Below are 20,182 nucleotides of genomic sequence, written 5' to 3'. Positions count from 1 at the left end.
TTAAATATTCTGTTTACATAATTTGGAGTAACATATGTAGTTGTTTTATTCTCAATATATTTGTCACTGCAAATTGTTTCTTTTTAAACTCTCCTTTTGAGCATTCTCCTTCGTCAATATACTTACAGAACTCACGCGAGAGCTCCTCTCTTTAACGTTGTTTCATGGTCTTGTAATTTCTGGAGAAAGTGGGTAGCACTTTGAGATACCAAATTGATGCGATATTCCAAGATGTCGCTCAAGTACTCTCTGTCAAATCGAACGCCATCATAACAGCGCCATCTGTGTGCAAGTTTAATGCTGTAATCGGTGAAGCCTTTTCAATATTAGACTAGAATTGGGAAAATGGCTCGAGAAAGCAGGTAGGAATACGTAAATGGAAATACTTTTTAAACATGTTTATTGTAAAACTTTATTTATTTGAATATGATAAATGTAATTAATTAATTGAAGCTTGTTGCGTGTGAATGCCTCTCGTCCAAGCATTTCTTTTTCCAGTAACATGTTTCCGAGGATCATCAGCAGTACGTGGCTGGGTATCTTTCAGCACATTTAATTGGTAAGAAAGCTGATGATCACACTAAGATGGTAAAATCCTCGTAGAAACTGATAGTGCCTACATGAAAATTTTAGTACTTGGTAATATCGTCTGTTAACACTTTTCTGAGGACCAGTAACACGTTTCTGAGAATAACCTATTTCCGATGATGTATTTTCCTTGCACGAGTTGATGTAAACGACCAGTAGCATGTTTCTATGGATGTATATTCCTTGCATGAGTTCAAGCAAACCACCAGTAACATGATTCCTAAGAACGATCATTTCCAGTGATGTATATTCCTTGTACCTGTTGAAGCAAGCCACACGTTTTAAAATTTTGTTTCGGTAGAAACTTTTAGCTGGCAACTTTTTGCATTTATCAGTAGTTATTATTACTTATAATGACATAATATAGGGTGTGTTTTAATAGTTTGATAATTTACTGTAGTATTCCATCTGAGACCATACCAGGTTAAACAAACTGCAACATTTTTGGCAAGTCAGGGTTCTTATGGTGTTTGAAGGTCTTTGATAGTTTTGGAAAAATGAGGTAACATTTTCATTGCCTTGAAAGTTTGGGGAAAATCAAGCATATTGCCATGAGGTCTTTAAAACCCTTTGAAAATTGAAATAAACCCAAACATTTTAATTTCTTTACATAATCACAGCAGTGGCTTCTCTTTCCAATATGATTGAATAGAAAAACAGCAACTATAATAATGCATTTAAAGCAGCACTGATGTCTGAAGTATAAGCCTTAATCTAATTAGCTTTGTGATATCACTTGACAGTAAAAGTAATCAGATATTCCACATTGGATTAGAACTGATACACACCAACACCTGGTTTATGTTATACATGGACTAGGGTTTATGTTCCATGGGAAACATACTCTCATTGCAGTCTAGGTTCCTCTTTCTAGCTCCATTGTTGTCTTGTTGTTGTAGGGTTTAATGCCATTTTTCAGCACAAGATAGGCTATTCATGGTGGCCAGTATTAATGGTGGAGGAAGAACCCAGAAAAACCCTGGAAAGAACCACCGACCCACGAGAAGCTACTGGCAAGCTTTCTTACATAACCACATTAGCCAAATCCAAGGCTCGAACCGACACAGACAGAGGTGAGATGGCAGTGATCCGTAATGGTGAGCTCTTTAAACCACTCAGGTCACTTGGGGCCCCGCATTGCTGTCTTGTATTTAATAAATAGTACAGAATGCCTTCCACAGTTATTCTTCAATAACAAGTACCATTACATGGTGGCAGCGGTAAAAAAACAGGACTGAAATTATCAGAGTTGAAAATGGCTTCATTCCATTTACAAATCTGGACAATTTTGACTTTCTGAGACCTGAAACTTGGCAGAAGTGGTTTCAGCGCTTTGAACACTTTCATCAAGCATCTGGACTTAGTGAAAAATAGATAGAAATTCAAGTAAATACATTGAAATACCTTGATTTATTCCATGGGAAGTGAGGCTGATGACATTTTGTCTTTGTTCAACCTGACAGAGGAAAATCAAAAGAAGTGGAAGCCCGTGACAATTAGATTTATGTGATACTTTATTCCAAAAAGGAAGATAATTTTTGAAAGGGCAAAAGTTACTCAAACAAAACAAGAAGAGGGAGAAACAGTGCGAGTTTTTTTTACAGCTATAATGTGTTAGCAAATAATTGTAATTTTGGGTCACTACATGATGAAATGATCAGAGATCAACTTTTAGTTGGACTGTGAGATTCAAAACCATCAGAATAATTGCAGTTAGATGCAGATCTAACTCTAGAGTCTGCCATTAGTCAAGATTGACAAAATGAGGCTGTGAAAAAGCAACAATCAACTATATGAGCAATTGGAGAACAAATGACTGCAATGGATGCAGTAAAATCATCATCACTGAAATATGTGAAACAGAAACAAAAAATCCCAAACATTCAACAGAATAGTGTCAGCAGCAAAGGATGTATGAGGTGTGGAAAGAAAGTTAATCGTTCTCAAAATGTCCAGCAAGAGAAGTAGAATGCTATAAGTGTAAGAAAAGGGGACACTATGCAAAATGCTATCAAAATCATCAGTTCACACAATAGAATTGAGAGTGGAACCTGGGTTTCTAGGGAATATTACCACAAAGAAGGGTCAGCTGTGGATAATGCATGTGAGATTGAACAGCGCTTCACTTTTATTCAAGATTGATACTGGAGCTGATGTGACTGTAATTCCTGAGAGGGATTTTTAAAAAATTGGAGACCAAAAACAATCAAAGTCTGATCGAAAACTGTATGAACCTGGAAACTCTGAACTTAAAGTGCTGGCCAAATTTACATGTGGGCTGGAAAACATATTTGTTGTAAAGGGACTGAATCAGGCACTCTTTTGCAGGTCTGCGATTCAGTGTCTGTTAAGAGAACAATTTATTTTGTATTAAATCTGATGTATAAGTTACATATTTCTGAAATAACAATGAATGTTAACCTATCTTCTAGATCATTATAAAGCAATTTTATGAAATTAATTATAGTTTGAATATCATCATGAAACAATATTGTATTGTTTGGCATTCGTTGTTTTTTCATATACCATAGCTTGAACAGTATAAAAAATGTTAGTGAAAACAGGTCTTGGAAATCTGTGTTTGTGGTCTTTGAATATATAATTCAGAATTCTGTATGAACCCTACAAGTGAACATCTGCAATTTCCATGATTTTGTTTCCTGGTATACATCAGTGTAAATGATGGCAGCATGCCAAATTTTATTAAGAAAACCCAATTACATGTGAGTTATGGCCAGTAGAAATGAGCAGAGGCAGCATAATTTTTTCACTTGCAGATTCATAGGTTTACTGTTTCTAACTTTTTTTAATTATATAAATAGCAGGCTGAAGTTTATAATACTAAATATTTGTGATCTTGAAAATCTGATTCTCTGATCAGATTTTCATAATCTCAGATAACACACACAAAATATGAATTCATTTGAAAACTATACATGGGATTGCACAAAATTAATCTCATCCGAGTCAAATTCATTATTAAGCTGTACCTGGGGCTAAGTCACAAATCACAAAATGTGAAAATTTTAGTCTCCTAAGAGAGGTGGTTTAACCATTTGGGAAATTACATAGCATAATGAATTTTGTTTCTGATCAAGATACATATTTTACCTATATTTGCACCAAATTTGAACTGTATATCTCAGTGCTTTCACCCTTAAAACATGTGTTTCTACCCCTATTCCAAGCTAGTGCCAGTACTGCAGATCATATTATGTTATACAATCAGAAGCAAATAGCTTTTGTAAATGTTTGCAAATTATTGAATTCTCTTTTTATTTTTTATGGCAGATATATATATATATATATATATATATATATATATATATATATATATATATATATATAAAATGGTTACAAAATATTTAAACAAAAGACTTATAGACACATATGTGTATGATGGTCTCTGTCAGCACTGTTTTATTGCCAAAGGTCAGTCCATCTACATCGCCAAATTTAAGGAAGATCTTGCTCTAGGTGAGACATTTATCTTACTTGACTACAATGAAAGCTAAGATTCGTCACCCAAAATGCTGTGCAAGGTCATCACTGGGACAAGTCACAAACCTTTTCTGGTATTTTACAGCATGGAGGGTGAGCTAAATGTTGGAATGTGTGTATTATTTCAGAGATTACCTCAAGCGTGACACTCATGGAAATCAGAGATGTCCATTTGAGGATCTCCGTGTAACTTGGCATCAAATGATCCTACATGATTATTTTCTTCCAGTCAATTCATATAGATCTAAGTCTAGAAAAAAATTTATGGAAATGTGAGCTCTTGCTGTATGCGTCACTGTGATGCTGTGTAAATAGTAGTCGAGCAAATGTCAATCAGTGTCACATACAGTAAATTTATTATGGGAAACGTGCAATCAGTAGGAAATAAAGACAGAGGCAGATCAAGGGTAATTAAGAGTGATTCTCCAGCCCAAATATCATGCAATTATAAAAATGCACCAGTGGGTCACATTTAAGTTCCAAGCATGAAAACCAGAGGGTAAACATCAATTGTGAACCATTGACAGGTTTCTGCTATATAAAGGACATTTATAGAAAGATTGTCGTTGGGGATCCCTAAAAGTTGTTTTCAGAAAAAATGCCCTTGTTGGTGCCCATTAAAACAATAAGGCCCAATTATCCACCCAGTTATATCAGGTAGAATTTATGTGCCAACAGCCATAAAATACAAATTGTATACGCTTCAGTCCTTCAATTGCGTAGAATTTATCCTTACATTGGCTTCTTATGACGTGTTTCATTAATATTTTCATAACTATTTAAAGTCAATTAGTGACCTTCATTCCTTAAATACAGTATTTAGTATTCCAAAACAAACAAATTTCATAGCTCATAAAATAATTACTTAGCTGTGACCACAAAGTTAATCACCTAATGTGCATGTATGATGAAATTCCTGTATATTTATATTCTTTATAATTATAGGTCATACAGGCACAGATCGTCATCTCGAGATAGAGAAAAGAGGCGCAAATCCAAAAGTAGATCAAGAAGTAGATCAAGAAGGTCCAGGTCAAGGGAAAGACTCAAAAGGTCTAAGTCAAGGGATAAGAAGAGGTCTCGGTCAAAGGAAAGGAAAAGGTTAAGAAGCAGATCAAAAGACAGAAAGCGATCCAGAAGTGCATCCAGGTCCAAAGACCGAAGGCGATCAAGGAGTCGATCTAAAGACAAAAGAAGATCTAGAAGCAGAGAGAGAAGGAAGGACAGAAAGGATAGGTCGGATTCAAAGGATAGAAAGTAGGCATCACATCAGATCTGCCAAAAATTTTGGTCAATATTGCAGTATTAGAAGTTTATTCTAGAACTGAAAATTCAGATGAGCAGAATTTGTCCCTCCATTTGAGAAAAAGGGGACAACTAATGAAACAAGGATAGGTGGGGCTTTCAGAATTATACGTGATTGTAACTCTTATGTCTTTTGGTACAAATAAATTATCATAAAGAGGAATTTACACATTTTATAAAAGTCTGCTTGCCGAGGGATAGCCGTTTGGAAAATATAACTTGCCCATGAAAAATTTGAACTTTCCCTGACCATAATATCCCAAATTGGATTAGACAATGATAAAATATGGTATATTTTAAGGAAATCACATTATATTTGTTGAAACTATTGTTACCTTTTTAATCACTGTTGACATCTTACATCTTTATGCCAGTAATTAAAATTATCAAAAATCACAGATCTCGCTAGGATTTTAAAACTAGGAGTCCAGAACTCCTGTTTTGGTAAAAATGGGAGTCCCACCATCAAAAGTTGCAGTCCCTTCTTTCCTACAGAATCAACACAGACATGAGTGCATCTATTTTTAGATGGAGAGGGCATCTATTTTTAGAGGGAGAGGTTTTCGTAATGTAATCACTCACTTTAATATAGCTTCATTACAAAAGTCCATTGACAGTATTACAAATTTATGGTTTATTTATTTGTCTACTTACTTGTAGTAATTTTAGGCAATGGTTAACTAGTATCTGATTTGCTGTTTTTTTTTGTTTTTTTTTCACAAATACATGTTAAGTCAGAAAACAACTGTCCCATACATTTCTGACCTACATAATTTGCATTTTAAATTTAAATCTTTAATAAAATAATACATAGGCTTTGCTTTCAATGATTTGTATATTTTCTGAATATATTTGCCCGATGATTTATGAAATCTAATGAACTGGTTCATCCCAGACTTAGCAAAGTCTACAATTATTTCCCGTTAGGCCTACTGGTTCACTTACAGTTTCAAACTAATTTTATGATGAAATAGTGTATAAGAGGCAGATAATATATATCCATATCACCGATTCTGATCTTAAAACACATGTTTGTATGTTTTATCATCTTACTCGGAAAAGGGTTAATGGTCAGTCGTTTATCAAAACATATACTTGTGAATGGGCAAGAGTTTGTTTATCAACGTAATTGATATCAAAACTAGGCCTAGCTACTGATGTCTTGATGAATACATTTTGCTACTACACTAGAACTAACTGGGCTAAAGCGAGGGGCATTTAAAAAAGTATGGTCAGTCAATGTACCTCTTAAATAGCTCTTGTTTGTCCATGAGAGTGAGACTGAATTTTGTCAATCCAAGGACTTATTCCAAACACTAAGCTAGGCATCACACACTTTCTTACGCTTAGCTACTGTCCCATCTGAACTATCAATTCTAGCAGCTTTAGCACTCTTCTGGATCTCGTTACAATCTTAGAATTTTGCTGCACACCTATTACATGTGTATGGAGGACTCCCGCCTAAGTGATTTTCTGCGTCCCTGATCAAAAACTGGCATCCAAATACACGTAATTAAGTGTTTCTGAGACCTCTGAAAAATTATATATGTAAATAATACATTTTGATAGATATGTAGATCAGAAAGAGTTGGAATGCAGATATAGTTGGACGAGTAAAAGCAGACCTGTATATATATAGATCAAAGTTACAGTATAAAACTTAATTAAAAGAATTTGGAAAGAGCTACATTTTTAAGAGAGAGAGGGAATTAAAGGAACACTGTAATGAGTCAGTTCTACTCACAAGGATTTGTGACATTAAATTATCTATTTACTAAACAATCATTTAGTCACCTTCATTTGCACAACATATATCAAAATAATTAAGAATCTTACTTCCGACAATGATTTGAGAGAACACAGTTTTTTTTCCATTTAATTGTTTGCCAAGCACTATGTTGAGTCTCTAGTAATTATTTCATAAACATATAAATGCCAACTGTGGGCGCTACATTTTTCTAAGATAACACTTTTTGAATGAAGTCCTCCTGGTAGTTAATTGTTAGAGATGCAGCATACACCAATAATAGAAATCTCACAAGTTAATAGTATTTTCTTTAGCAACTAACACCTCCTCTCCATACAATTGTCAACATGCATCTAAGCAGTAATTGAAAAACTGTTTAGATTCAGCATTGTGACAAACTGCCCAAGGCTAACATATGAGAGGATTCATCAGATACTTGATATGAACAAATATTATGATTACAATGTAACTGACAAGTTAAATATTTATTACTTATTTGTCAAAAGCTTTTAAATAATAAATATTCTCATTATCACATCAGCAACACTGACCTACAGGATGGAAATAACACATACAAAAGATAAATCAAACTGGTATGCAGAAGAAGTATGCTTTTCATATAAATGCTAAATAAAGGTGCTGATATGTGTATTGTGGTGAGATTGCAGGGTATAAAACTTGCAGAACATCAAGCATTTGGAACTGAACATGACCCCTTGTCAATAAATTAGCTTGCAGAATTACTGTGTTTTACCCAGACCACCTAAATTTCATAAAATTTCTTGTATCTGTATCCCTCTCTCAATTTTGTGGACTTGTTCCAAGCTAGTGCCTTACATATTTGAGCCTACCTGAACCAAATGTGAGCTTGTCCTGGAAGTCAGTCAAGTGGATTTATAAAACCTTGCTTAAAACAGTGAAGTTGGTGAAGTTACTATGCTGTAGAATATGGGAGATACATTTACTTTAAACAGGATGTGTTTCTTACTGCTTAGTGAATTAGTCAACTGGTATGTGAGCCTGGCGAGCATTATCAGGTCCACTTGGACCTCTGATACATATGCTTCTTATAATGAACCTGTTCTTATCTTTGAAGAAGGAGCAGAAAATCCAGGTCACAATCAAGGACACCTGCAAGGAGTAAGTCAGGAAGCAATTCTCCAGAGAGAAAATTGAAGTTTAGAGAAGGAGAGTTATCGGTGAAAGATGAGCCACTTGATAAGGTAAGCTGGGTCCATCTTAACTTTTCTGTGGGCAGAAAGAATTAATATCATCTAGACATTTTCCAAACTGTAAACATGTGAGGAGCAAAAAATTACATTTATGTATGGTAAATTGTCAGCAAGAGCAAATCAGTTATAAATGTAGACAAGTTTGGGGAGTTTTAGGTCTTCCGTGGTTATATCAAATTTTGCTTTTTTTGTCCAGTAGATCAACCTCTTTTTTTGTCCAGTAGATCAACTTGTAAAATTGTTCCCTCTTAATATGTGGTTTGCCATCATTCCATAATGTTAAGTCTTGCAGAAGATTTTATTCGTTATTGACATGGCATAGAGTTGAATGTGTTATCCAATGTTTTCTTTTAATTAATATTTATATATACAGTGGAACCCCACTATAATGCGATAATTGGGGTTTAAAAAATTGGATCGCATGAATATCCGTTTTGCGTTAATGTGAGGTTTTACAGTATTTTACTTTTTTCAGAAAACTCGTGTCTAATGTATATGATGAATAGGGTATCAGCACTGTTTACTATCGTGCCATTGTGGCATGCAGTTCATCTATAAAGCATGCAATTCCATATATACAGCATGAGCAGAGTATTAACACCGTTTACTTGCCGTCTGATATCGTACCATTGGGGCTAGCAAGTAATCCATAATAAGTGTAATTCCATTGCAAAAATTGCATACATATTTAAAGTATTCAGTAATTTTGTCACACATCATTATTCAATGGGAAAAAATAACAGCAAAATAAGGTTAAGAAAGGCAAAGCACGTGTACGGTGAACAGTCTACAAATTTCATACTGCTAAAATTTTCTCAGGTGCATTTCCCTGTACATTTATCCATTGCAAAATTCCAATAATTAATGCTTGTATCCTATTCGTTTGAACGACTACAGCAAGAATAATAACAATCAACACATGCTTTCAGCATGCAGATTTTGTGAATGTCGAAAGAAAATGTGTGAAAACTACTATACTATTCATTGCGCAAAGTGCAGAGAACGACTTGAGTTTGTGAACATGCTTTTCCATAATGGTAAAATATTTTTATAAAAATAGGAGATTAATAATGAGTTCATAAACAAACCCCATACCCATGTAAAACCAGAGAACTAAGTGCAGTAGGCCTGCAATGGTCACGAGTCACTTTTATAATTTTTTAAAACCTGAACGCATATACAATTTCATACCCTTTCAATTTCCAGCTAATAAAGCGGACATTATTTACTGGTCAACTGATTGCATTTAATAACACTGCCAAGCCCAGCAAACATGTTTCGTTTTTCTGATGTTTATTAAATTGTGAGAATCCTTTATCATCCTCCGCATTGTCTGCTGCTTGGTTGTGTATTCAGTTAAAGAAGAAACACATGTCGGCTATTGTTTGAGCAACGATTGTATACAGAATTAATTGAAGGCAATCACAAAGACGACTTACTGGCTTTACTCATGGACCAGTAATAGGTAACATTTCGGATAATGTTTATTTTGGCATAACACTTCAAGAACCTAGTGATATTGTTAAATTTCAGAAGCTATGCCATGATCATATTATATCAAAATTCATATGCGAACTCTTCCCCAAAATGATAATAAATGTTTTACACACTGTTTTTCATACTTAAAAAAATATTCTTTCCCAGTATGAGAAAAATACAGATGTAATTAAAATTTCAGGAACCACACCACGATCATATTAAATCCGAATTCATATGCGATCTCTTCCCCATAATGATAATGCATTTTTCATACATTATCTCATGTACTTTGAACAAAAAATATTTTTTCTATGTGCGAAGGAATATGCAAAATTTTGGAAGCCACGCCACAACAGTGTTCTGAATTTGTGTTATAGCAGGGTTGCACTGTGTGTGTGTGTGTGTATATATATATGTGTGTATATATATATATATATATATATATATATATATATATATATATATATATATATATATATATATATATATATATATATATCTCTGTATGTGTGTATTGTATATATGCTGTTACACTGAGATTCATGAAATTAGGTGAAGGGATAAGGCTTCTACACAGGATACTGAAAGTTGCAATCAAGGACTGCTTTCTTGAAAAACATTGCAGCCCAAGCACTGAAATTTGCAATCCCAATAACAATGCTTATTTTTTTTCCCTTGCATTAATTTTGAACATTATGAATATATTGTTTTGCCCCCAACATTTGTCTTCAGATTCTTAATGCTCATCCATTGTGAAGTAATTAGAATTATAATAAATGAATTAAAACTTAAGGCAGTTGATAACTGTGGTAATTGTTATTGTTTGCAATATGATGACTATAACAAATTTCAGTGACTTTACTTTTCCAATATTTAGTTTTGTGTGCAGCTAGAAGGATCAAAGGAAGTGGTTACACTTTCTTTTCTATATTAATGTATTTAACTAACACTATTCGATTTCAGGTGAATCAGTTTACCAAGGCACCAGTAGAAGAAACAAATAACCATATTCCATTAAATTTTTCATTTCATCTTTAAAATCACGAAATACTGCTTTCAATTTCATTTCAATTTCTTGTTTTAAATATCTTCAGACTTTTGTCTTAGTGCTATTGTGTTGAACTTTGCCAGTTTCAGTGTTCCTTGGGATGCCGTTGCATTATTCCTTCTGTTTGTGACACCATGCGCATAAAGCTATTGATGTTCCATTGTTTTCTAAAAAATTTGGCCCATGGAAATGATCTGTTCCATGTTTCATTGCACAGATCTCTTTGTTGTCAGTTGGTGACTAGTCTTGAGAGAATCGTGCTCAACTAAAACCTTACATTTGGCACCAAAGAAATTGTGTAAAGTTACCATTGTAAAAGTACACATATGATAAGTACTTGAAAATAAAGGTATGCATGATGCAGAAACAACCTGGCTGATTTTTATGAGAATTCCTGTTCCTCCAACATAAAAATAGACAAACAAATCTTGTCACTATTTTTAACATGCACATATTCCAGTCTTTATATGAGGATTTTTAAAGTGATGGATTAAAACTGCTGAGTAATGCAAAGCGAAGAGAGGCATAAAAAAAGCACACACATATAATTAGTCTTTTAATTGAAATGATTGTTCTTTATTGACAATTGAATAACTGGTGTCGGAATCACCTTGTCTCCTAATATCTGACCTATGCAGCTTCACCTAATCACATTAAAATCAGATGGACTTTGTTTGATAGCTCAGTCACACACTACATGATTGATACTCACTTTGTGGACCAAGATTTTGACTTTGAAGTTTCATGAGCCCAAATTGAAAAGTCGGTTTATGTTTGTGCAGATTTTGGCATCCTGGAGAACCTTTTGGATGTACCTTGAGTACTAAGTACTCAGAATGAATATGTCACTGTGACCTGTATTTCAATCCTTACTGATTTTGTTTCAATTGTGTGTTTTAAGTTTATTTCTCAAGCTCTGTTCATGCTAGAATCATTCATATTAGATGCTGACCACTCCAGTGGCCTAGTGCTTAGAGTGTCTGCCTTGGATGCTGGAGATCATGGGTTTGAACCCCGGCCGAGTATTACCAAAGACTTTAAAAAATGGTACTAACAGCTGCCTTGCTTGTCACTCAGCATTAAGAGGTTAGTGTTAGGACTGGTCTGCCTGATGTCAGGATAATGTGACTGGGTGGGACATCATGCTACATGTCTGTGGCATGATACCCCAGTGCTAGACATCACTATAAACTACCACACTGCAGACATCGTAGCGATATAACTGAAAATATCTTAAAGTTATGCTAAAAATCCTAATCACACACACACACATACACACAAACTAGATGCTTGTATGCATCTCTTTTAGTACAGTATCATATTCTATTTTGTTTTCAATATCACTTTAGTTTGAACTGCTTTCTGCTTGATCGTTAGTACTGTTAAAAGTATGGTAGAGGTGAGTTTTATTATTGATGTCACCATGGTCTGTCCTTGAAGAGAACAGAGTTCTAAATAAGCACCTAATTGGTCATTTGTATGCCTGAATGTTCTGATAGACAGCCTTTTTCTAAACTGTTGGCAAGTGAAATATTATGTAAGATGCCAAATTTTTACATAGAAAATAAAATCAAAATAAATTTTAATAGCAGGAATTTCAGTGTTAACTCCTGAACTAGTCCCCTAGTCCAAGTCCGTGTTTTAGGCAGATGAAGTGTGAGATTTAGTACAGCTTTTACAGAAGGTTGGAAAGAAACATATTTGGACATGCAAGTTTCGAATGATTTCATTTTTAAATCCTACAATTGATACCTTTGTAATCATTTTACTGGATAAACATCATTATTATAATTGAAATGGATTCGAAACACAACTCAGAAACATTGATCTGTCTCAGGACATACATTGCACAAAACAGTTACTTTAAAAATTAATTTATTGTGTCCCTAGTATTCACTATATGCAGTAAATATGTAAAATGGGCATAAATTATAATTGTACAAATATACCCGTCAGGAAGAAGAACAGAAGCGGCTGGAGATGGAAATGCAAAAGAGAAGGGAGCGGATTGAGAAATGGAGGGCAGAAAGGAAAAAGACACAAGAACTTATTCCTGTCAATATTGCACCACCTTCTAAAAAATGGAGTCTGGAAGATGATGAGGATACAGAGGAAGATGAAGCTGAAGCCAAGGAAGACGATGAAGATGAAGTCGATCCACTTGATGCTTACATGCAGGTTAGTTTTTGTTTCAATATGATGGATGAAATTAGGTTTTATGTAAGTTTTTTAAAATTTGTTTAATGGGATATCAAGCATGAAATTTGGAGGTTAAAAGAAAATTAAAAGAGATGAAGAAGTTCCATTTCTAAAATGTTAGATTTTTAAATTATCATCTTGGAAAATGCTCTATAGCCACGGGTCAGCTTGAAAACTGGCTTAGTTGATGCATTTTAGAGCATTTATTATCAAGTAACATTTCATTTTCATCCTAAACCTTGACTAAGCATTTTATCCTAGGATACCAATCTGTCAGTTCCTTCATTAATCAGAATGTTCTCAGACTGGTTTATTTTTTATTTTTGTGGTGCTGATTCATATAGACTTGGGCTGTAATTACTTTCATTCATATTTATAGGCTGTTAATGAGGAGGTGACACAAGAGCCTGTAAAGACAGAAAATGTGAACAATGTGAGTAACATCTTAATGTTTGTAATGCAGTAAATGCTTTTATCTTCTCAGGTTTTCAATTTCCAGTATGTTTTCTGTACCTGCAAGGTTACATTTTTCCATTATTTTCTATACACCTACCCAGGGTTTATATGGTCTTTGAAGGTCTTTAAGAGTTTGGGAAAAATGAGGTAGCGTTTTCAAGGCCTTGAACGTTTGGTAAAATCGAGCAGAAAACTCTGGAGTCTTTAAAAGTTTTTAAAATTGAAATAAACTAAAATATTTTATTTTTTTTCCATAGTCACAAATAAAATTGTCCAAGGTTATTAGATTCGGATGTATAGTCTGACTATACCAACCCGTTTGTTTGTACCCCCCTACCGATTTCAATAATGGAAACCTTTAATGTGATAAAAAGTTCTAACCTGACTGTGAGAACATGGCCCTAACACCATCATCATCTGCACGTTTCATTGCTTAACAGAAGTTTTCAGTATAATGGACAGACATGCTCAAAATCCATTTCCAGTTCCTGGACAAGTCCATTTTCAGCAAAGGGGTGTGTACACAACTACAGATGTGCATACATATGTTATCTGCTTCTGATATTTACAATGTCGAATCAAGCAAAGGAAAAGAATGACAACAACAAATTTGCCTTTCACATGGATTTAACAAGCAGTTTAATTTCTATGTTCATGAGTACAAAGGGATATAAATACAAACTCTCAATGTTTTGGTCATTTACGGAATTATCTGGCAGTTACCAAATAGGATGATCTATGTCATTATGTTGTCTGATGGAAATAAAGTAGCCCATAGTGTACGCAATATGGTACCGTGTTAGTATGGAAAGTCTGTTAAGCATGAAAGGTGCGGGAGATACCAGTATTAGTACCATTCTGGTCACAGGTTATAAATTATAAATCAGTGATTCAATTGACTTAGTCCTGTGTACTTTTTATCACATTAAACGTTTTCATTATTGAAATCAGATGGGGTTACAAACTAATGGGGATATATAGTCAGACTATAGTTGAGTTTTCATGGTTTCATTCTTTTGATGACCCATTCAGTTTCATTGCCGCTGCAATAACAAACAAGCATTTGTTTGGCCATCCAAAGTTGGCCTTGGCGGCAACTTCAATAACACATGCACTCTTCATCAAAGCAAGCCGACTACACCCTTCATCAAAGAAAGTCAGCACCATAACTATGTTCAGCACGTTATTTTGTTTTATAATTTCATGGTGTTTTTCGTAATCATATCATTATATATGTTTTTAGGTGTATGCTATGTTGTAAAGCGCTTAGAGCTTCTAAACATTAGGCACTACACAAAGTCCTCATTGTTATTATTATTATTATTATAATTACATATAAAATTTCCAAAGTTGTTAGATTTGGATGTAGTCAGTTTTCCTGGCTTCTTTCTTTCGATAAATCATTCAATTTGATTGGATGAGTCCATCAGCTTTGGCCAAACAGATTGTTCATTACACTAATTTGCGATTTTTTTTTTAACAAGACTGTAAAGCCAATTGAATTTTGGTTACATTGAACAAGCACTCACTCAATGCAGAAAGTGCATGAAAGTAACACATGCTCAAGGATTCAAAATTTGTTCAGTCGATTTATGTCTTCAATTTCGTTTCACCTCGTGTTTAAAAATGCCAGGTCTTTGCACTTTCATTGTTATCTGGCTTGAACAATAGAAATACAAGAAATGGCTGAAAAAGGATAAAACATAAACAAAAGCATTTTGTACATTGTGTAACTTGGCTTCGATGGGAGAAGGAGCCCTTACAAGTAATGCCAAAGGTAAGATGCAAATTAGTACACAGTAACTACACACTGTTCAAAGGCTAATCATTGACACAAAGAGAAAAGCAGGTGGACCTTTGGAAATCATCATTAGCAATGAAATGATGACATATGCCTCCTCTGCAAGACATAAGTACTATGCCTATCTGGATAAGAAGAAAGCAGAGGAGAAGGATGAGAAGAAAATCAGAAAAGGAAAGAAACAGGAGTTAGCTGTGTTTGAAGTGGAAGAACTTAAAGCTAAAAAGCTGCATCTTGAAGCTGACATTGCCAGCCTACATGCTTAGTCTGTTCAGAATTCAGAAGAAGCAGAGTTAAAAGGACTAATTGTGCTTGACACAGTGTCAAATGCTCTTAGGAGAAGAGCAGAGGAAAATATGACAGCAGTGGCTTCTCTTTCCAAAATGATTGAAGAGAAAAAAACAGCAACTATATTAATGCATTTAAAGCAGCGCTGATGTCTGTTAAGAAAACAATTTATTTTGTATTAAATCTGATTCATAAGCCACATATTTCTGAAATAACAATGAATGTTAACCTATCTTATCTTCCAGATCATTATAAAGCCATTTTAGGAAAAATTATAGTTTGAATTTCATCATTAAACAATATTGTAGTATTTTGCATTCAGTGTTTTCTTATATAACCTGTATACAAAATGTTGGCAAAAATAGGTCTTGGAAATCTATGTTTGTGGTCTTTGAAAGTGTGGGAAAAGTCTTTGAATTTATCATTCAGAGTTCAGTAAGAACCCTGCTACCATCAAGCAATAAAATCATGCTATAAAATTATTTATTTGTTATAACATTATTTATTTGTTCATCCACTCCCTTTTTTTCATTTCCTTACAATACCTCGTGTTCTCCACATACCATTATTGAACTTTGTAAATAGCTTCCAGTTGGTGTAAGGAAGTAGCCAATTGATTTTGGGATCAGAAAGTCAGAGGCCAAGGTCATGGACTTAAACAAAAAATTAGTTTACACAGGGCAACATTAATTCTGCATCCTGAACCAGGAGCAAACTTTGCAGGTGGCTTGCTTGTGAAGTAAGGAAGAAGCCAGTTGATGCTTGAGTCAAAAGGTCATGGTTACTTTGACTGAAAGAAGACAATTATTTTCCCAAAGTATTAGTTCTACATCACTGATTTTGGGCTCAAATGTTTAAAGGTCAGAATCACTGTATGAAAAATTCAAAAATTGTTTCTGCATGTAAATTTCAGTTCTTGTCCATATACCATCGCTAAAGATTCTGGGTAACATGCATATTCGATAAGAAAGAAGACTTTTAATTTTGGGGTCAAGATGACATGGCCACAATAACTAAAAAATTATTTGTATGATAACTTTAATTCAAGACCATACACTTGGACCAGATTTTGTGAAATGATTGCACATGAGGCAAGGAAGAGGCCTTGTGATTTGGGGCTAAAAAGATCAAAGGTTAAAGTCATTGTGACCCAAAGGAAAATGGCTTTTGCACAATAACGTTTGTTGTAGAGTACGTTCCTTACCAAATGTTCTGGATAGCTTACATTGTAGGTACAGTCAAACCTGGGGGGGGGGGGGTGAAACTCAGAGGTCTGGCTGATGTTAATCTAATAAGACAATAGTTTCTGCACTGTTCTGACTCTATGGTCTTACACTATTTAAAAGAAAGAAATAAAACAATCAATCTAAGTAAGATTTAACAAACATTTTATTTCCCTTGAGTACAAAATAAAAATTCAAAAGACACAGAGTTGTGAATACAATTTTTAAAAATCTTCAGTGTCCTATAACACATTAAGAAAGTATAGATTGTTCCAAATGAATTCCATAGTTTTGAAAGAATTGATTGATCACTGTGATATATTCCAGGATGTCTGTAAACGAATTCACAGAAATCCCAAATAATGGAGTAATCAGTTGAATGAGCACATTAGTAATTCCAATGAATGATTTAAATAATTTTTATAGAATTATATTTGAACATAGCTGCAAGCTCTGATCTTTGATTCCCAAGGACTGGTATGAAGCAGGAATAAAGACTTTGTTTACAAATCCTCTATTTATGTACAAACTTTCACATGATCTATGTTGCAACAGAACGCCCTGGTATTTCCTAGATGTGGGTTATTTCTAATGAAACATTCCATCATATCTTCAGCAAGTTGGTTTTCAGAACAATCAACTGTCAACTTTGCTCTACTAGTGCTGATATAGAGATTATTTTTTAAAAGTGGGGATGTATAATGTACCTTTCAAGTTACTCTTATGTTTTTATCATACAAGTGAAGGTAAATTATGGCAATAACATTTTTAGTCATATGCTGGAAGTTAAGCTCCAGCTTTATCATTTTTTTATGTCATTTAAGCAAACTAATTTTATTTTACAATATTTTCATGTCATCTTCCAAAATTTGGAAATATATACATGAGATAAATAATAATACTTAGTGTTAATACTCTTTTGTATAACTATCTCAGGAAATAAAAATATAGCACAAAATCAGATTGAACACATGAAAATAAACTACTGGTATGCCAGTGCACTTGGCATGATGTAGGTCATGACTGTACAGACTCTGAAACTGGTAATTTTACCAAATCTGACATTTCATGATAAAATTTTGGCAGAATGTTGTGCATGTGTATGGTCTGTATTTCAAGTTATTGACTTTACTGGCTCAGTCCTCCCATCTTCTACTTTGTGATTTGTGTCTCAAGCCCTCTGGATCAGAGGACACAAAAATTCTCTACACCTTGGAGAGACTCAGGGGTTACCCCTTAACCAGATCTCTTGTTGCTCCCCTGCTTGACCGTGGTCAGGGAGCTTTGTGAGTGGTTTAGTGGAGCCAGGACTATTATATTGTCATACAGGTTTGTCAGTACCCTCCTTTATGTTGAGACCTATGGCTAGTGCTGCAACACTTTATGTGTATGATGTCCAACTGTACCCATGAACCTAATTATACTGCAGTCTGACTAACATACTGCTGCTAGGCACTTCCTGCCAGTGACATCCAGTTTATACTGGTACTCTGATGGATTAGGTAACCTGCATTGTGCTGCTTAGCACTTTCTGTGTATGATGCACAGTTTATACAGGCACTCTCATGGATCAATCTAACCTGCATAGTGCCACTATGCACTTTCTGGGGATGCTGTGGAGTTAATACAGGCACTTATGGATCAACCAAATCCACATAGTGCCACTAGACGCTTCCTTTGTAGGATGTTCAGCTTGGTACCTCAGTTTCCAAGAGATGTCTCTTCATTTGTCTATAAGCTTTTGCATCCCAAAGGAAGCCTCTACTGAGCAACAGCTTTGAAGTAATGGGATCTAACTCATGACATGCTGCAAGTGTAACAAGCTGCCATCCTCAAATTCTTCTCCAGCAGGTAGCACAAGAGACATAGGCATCACCGGCTTTTAAGTTCCTTCATCATCATTAGATTTTACTATGATGTGTGATGACTGCCTCACAGTCCTGGGATGAAGTTATCTGCCCACACCCATAAGAGTTCTGTCCTCTTTCCTCTGCAACACCTGCCTGGTCTACAGTTCCAACATCAGGTGATAATTGACTAAGGATGAATCTACTCTCAATTGCTTCCACGCTCTTACAGAATTACTCTCATTTTTTGGCTGCCTACATCATCAATTTTACAATGTTCCAAGTGTCTACTGTTGTTTTTCTTGCAGAAGCCTTCCCTCAAATTGCAGTCTGTGGTTTTACAAGCCCCACATACCAATTTTCTATTTGTAGCCAGCATTTGATAAGCAACATCGTGACTGTTGGCTAAATGTTTAATCTAGCATCGATGTCAAACTTTCAGTGGGCAGAACATGGTTTTAATCTGGGAGGTCTGGATTTGCAAAAATAATAGTAGTTCTCCTAAGGTTCTATCATCTTGTTTTGTATACATTTTAACACATATGCTCTGTACTGCATCTACCTGTTGCTAGTAAGCGACAGTACTTAAAATAGCAAAATTACTAGTCATGTTGATAATAAAGCCTACTTTTGGATTGTGGTGGTGGTCTACTGCAACATTTTTTAAAATATATTTCATCATCTTTCAAGAAAGAATTTACTTGTTGCACTGCTGTGTCATGCCTATGTAACTGTCCTAAGCCATTGTTTTGCACAAGACTTATGCTGTGCTTACTGATCATTGAGAACCAGTCATAATATTAAACGTGATTGGATCGTTGGTATTTGAATTTTCAGTGAGGACGGGAGTTTGAACCTGATTTTCAAGTTTTTTCTTTCTTTCTTGAGATCAGCCTGGGTTGACTGGGTCTCTGTGTCCTTGGGAAAGACATTTAGATCCCATCTCTGCTTGATATTGATAAATAAAATACTAACAATAAAGTGCTGTTAAAAACCAACCAACAGCTTACTTGCGATAATGCCTTAGTAACAAAAGGAGGTCTAACTTTCTGTTATGTAAATAAGTGTGGTCATAAATACTACATTGGTAGAATCTTTACTGTTAATAATCATATGAAACTGCAAGAGGTAATGATTTCTTTTGATGAATAATGATTTGTTGGTTGGTAGGTATTTAATGGCAATTTCAACACTTTGGCATGCTTAAGAAGTGGGAATGAGAGCTAAATAACATTGCCAATGCCACACAGGCAGCTCAGATGAACAGATGATGAGGGAGTTATACATTTCCATGAAACTTGTAAGTAAATGTAGAATATCCAATAAACACTGAAACATATGAGTGGGTTTAGGAAAACAAAATTTAATTGTCTAGTCCTGTTTACACGAAGAGCTAAATTCACTTTATGTCAGTGCTTAATTTAAATTTCTACCTAATCAGAGTTTTACAGAAAAACCAAAGTAAATT

General features: G+C 34.6%; 1 protein-coding gene across 1 annotated transcript in view; it reads left to right on the top strand.

Annotated features, from left to right (window-relative positions):
• The first annotated feature begins 244 nt into the window (after positions 1-244).
• The window catches only part of LOC149803562 (putative ATP-dependent RNA helicase DDX46), a 100,245-nt gene continuing 80,307 nt past the window's right edge, over positions 245-20,182 (top strand). The window contains exons 1-5 of the mRNA XM_089953293.1: positions 245-362; positions 5,035-5,346; positions 8,238-8,364; positions 12,857-13,078; positions 13,479-13,532. Of these exons, the coding sequence (XP_089809419.1) occupies positions 346-362; positions 5,035-5,346; positions 8,238-8,364; positions 12,857-13,078; positions 13,479-13,532 (732 nt within the window). The 5' untranslated portion in view covers positions 245-345. The remainder of the gene's footprint in view (positions 363-5,034; positions 5,347-8,237; positions 8,365-12,856; positions 13,079-13,478; positions 13,533-20,182) is intronic.

The sequence above is a fragment of the Sinohyriopsis cumingii genome, chromosome 3, assembly GCF_028554795.1.
Source record: "Sinohyriopsis cumingii isolate HCF-2022 chromosome 3, ASM2855479v2, whole genome shotgun sequence".
NCBI lineage: Eukaryota > Metazoa > Mollusca > Bivalvia > Unionida > Unionidae > Sinohyriopsis > Sinohyriopsis cumingii.
The sequence above is the reverse complement of the archived record's forward strand: the minus strand, read 5'-3'. Positions and strand labels throughout refer to the sequence as shown.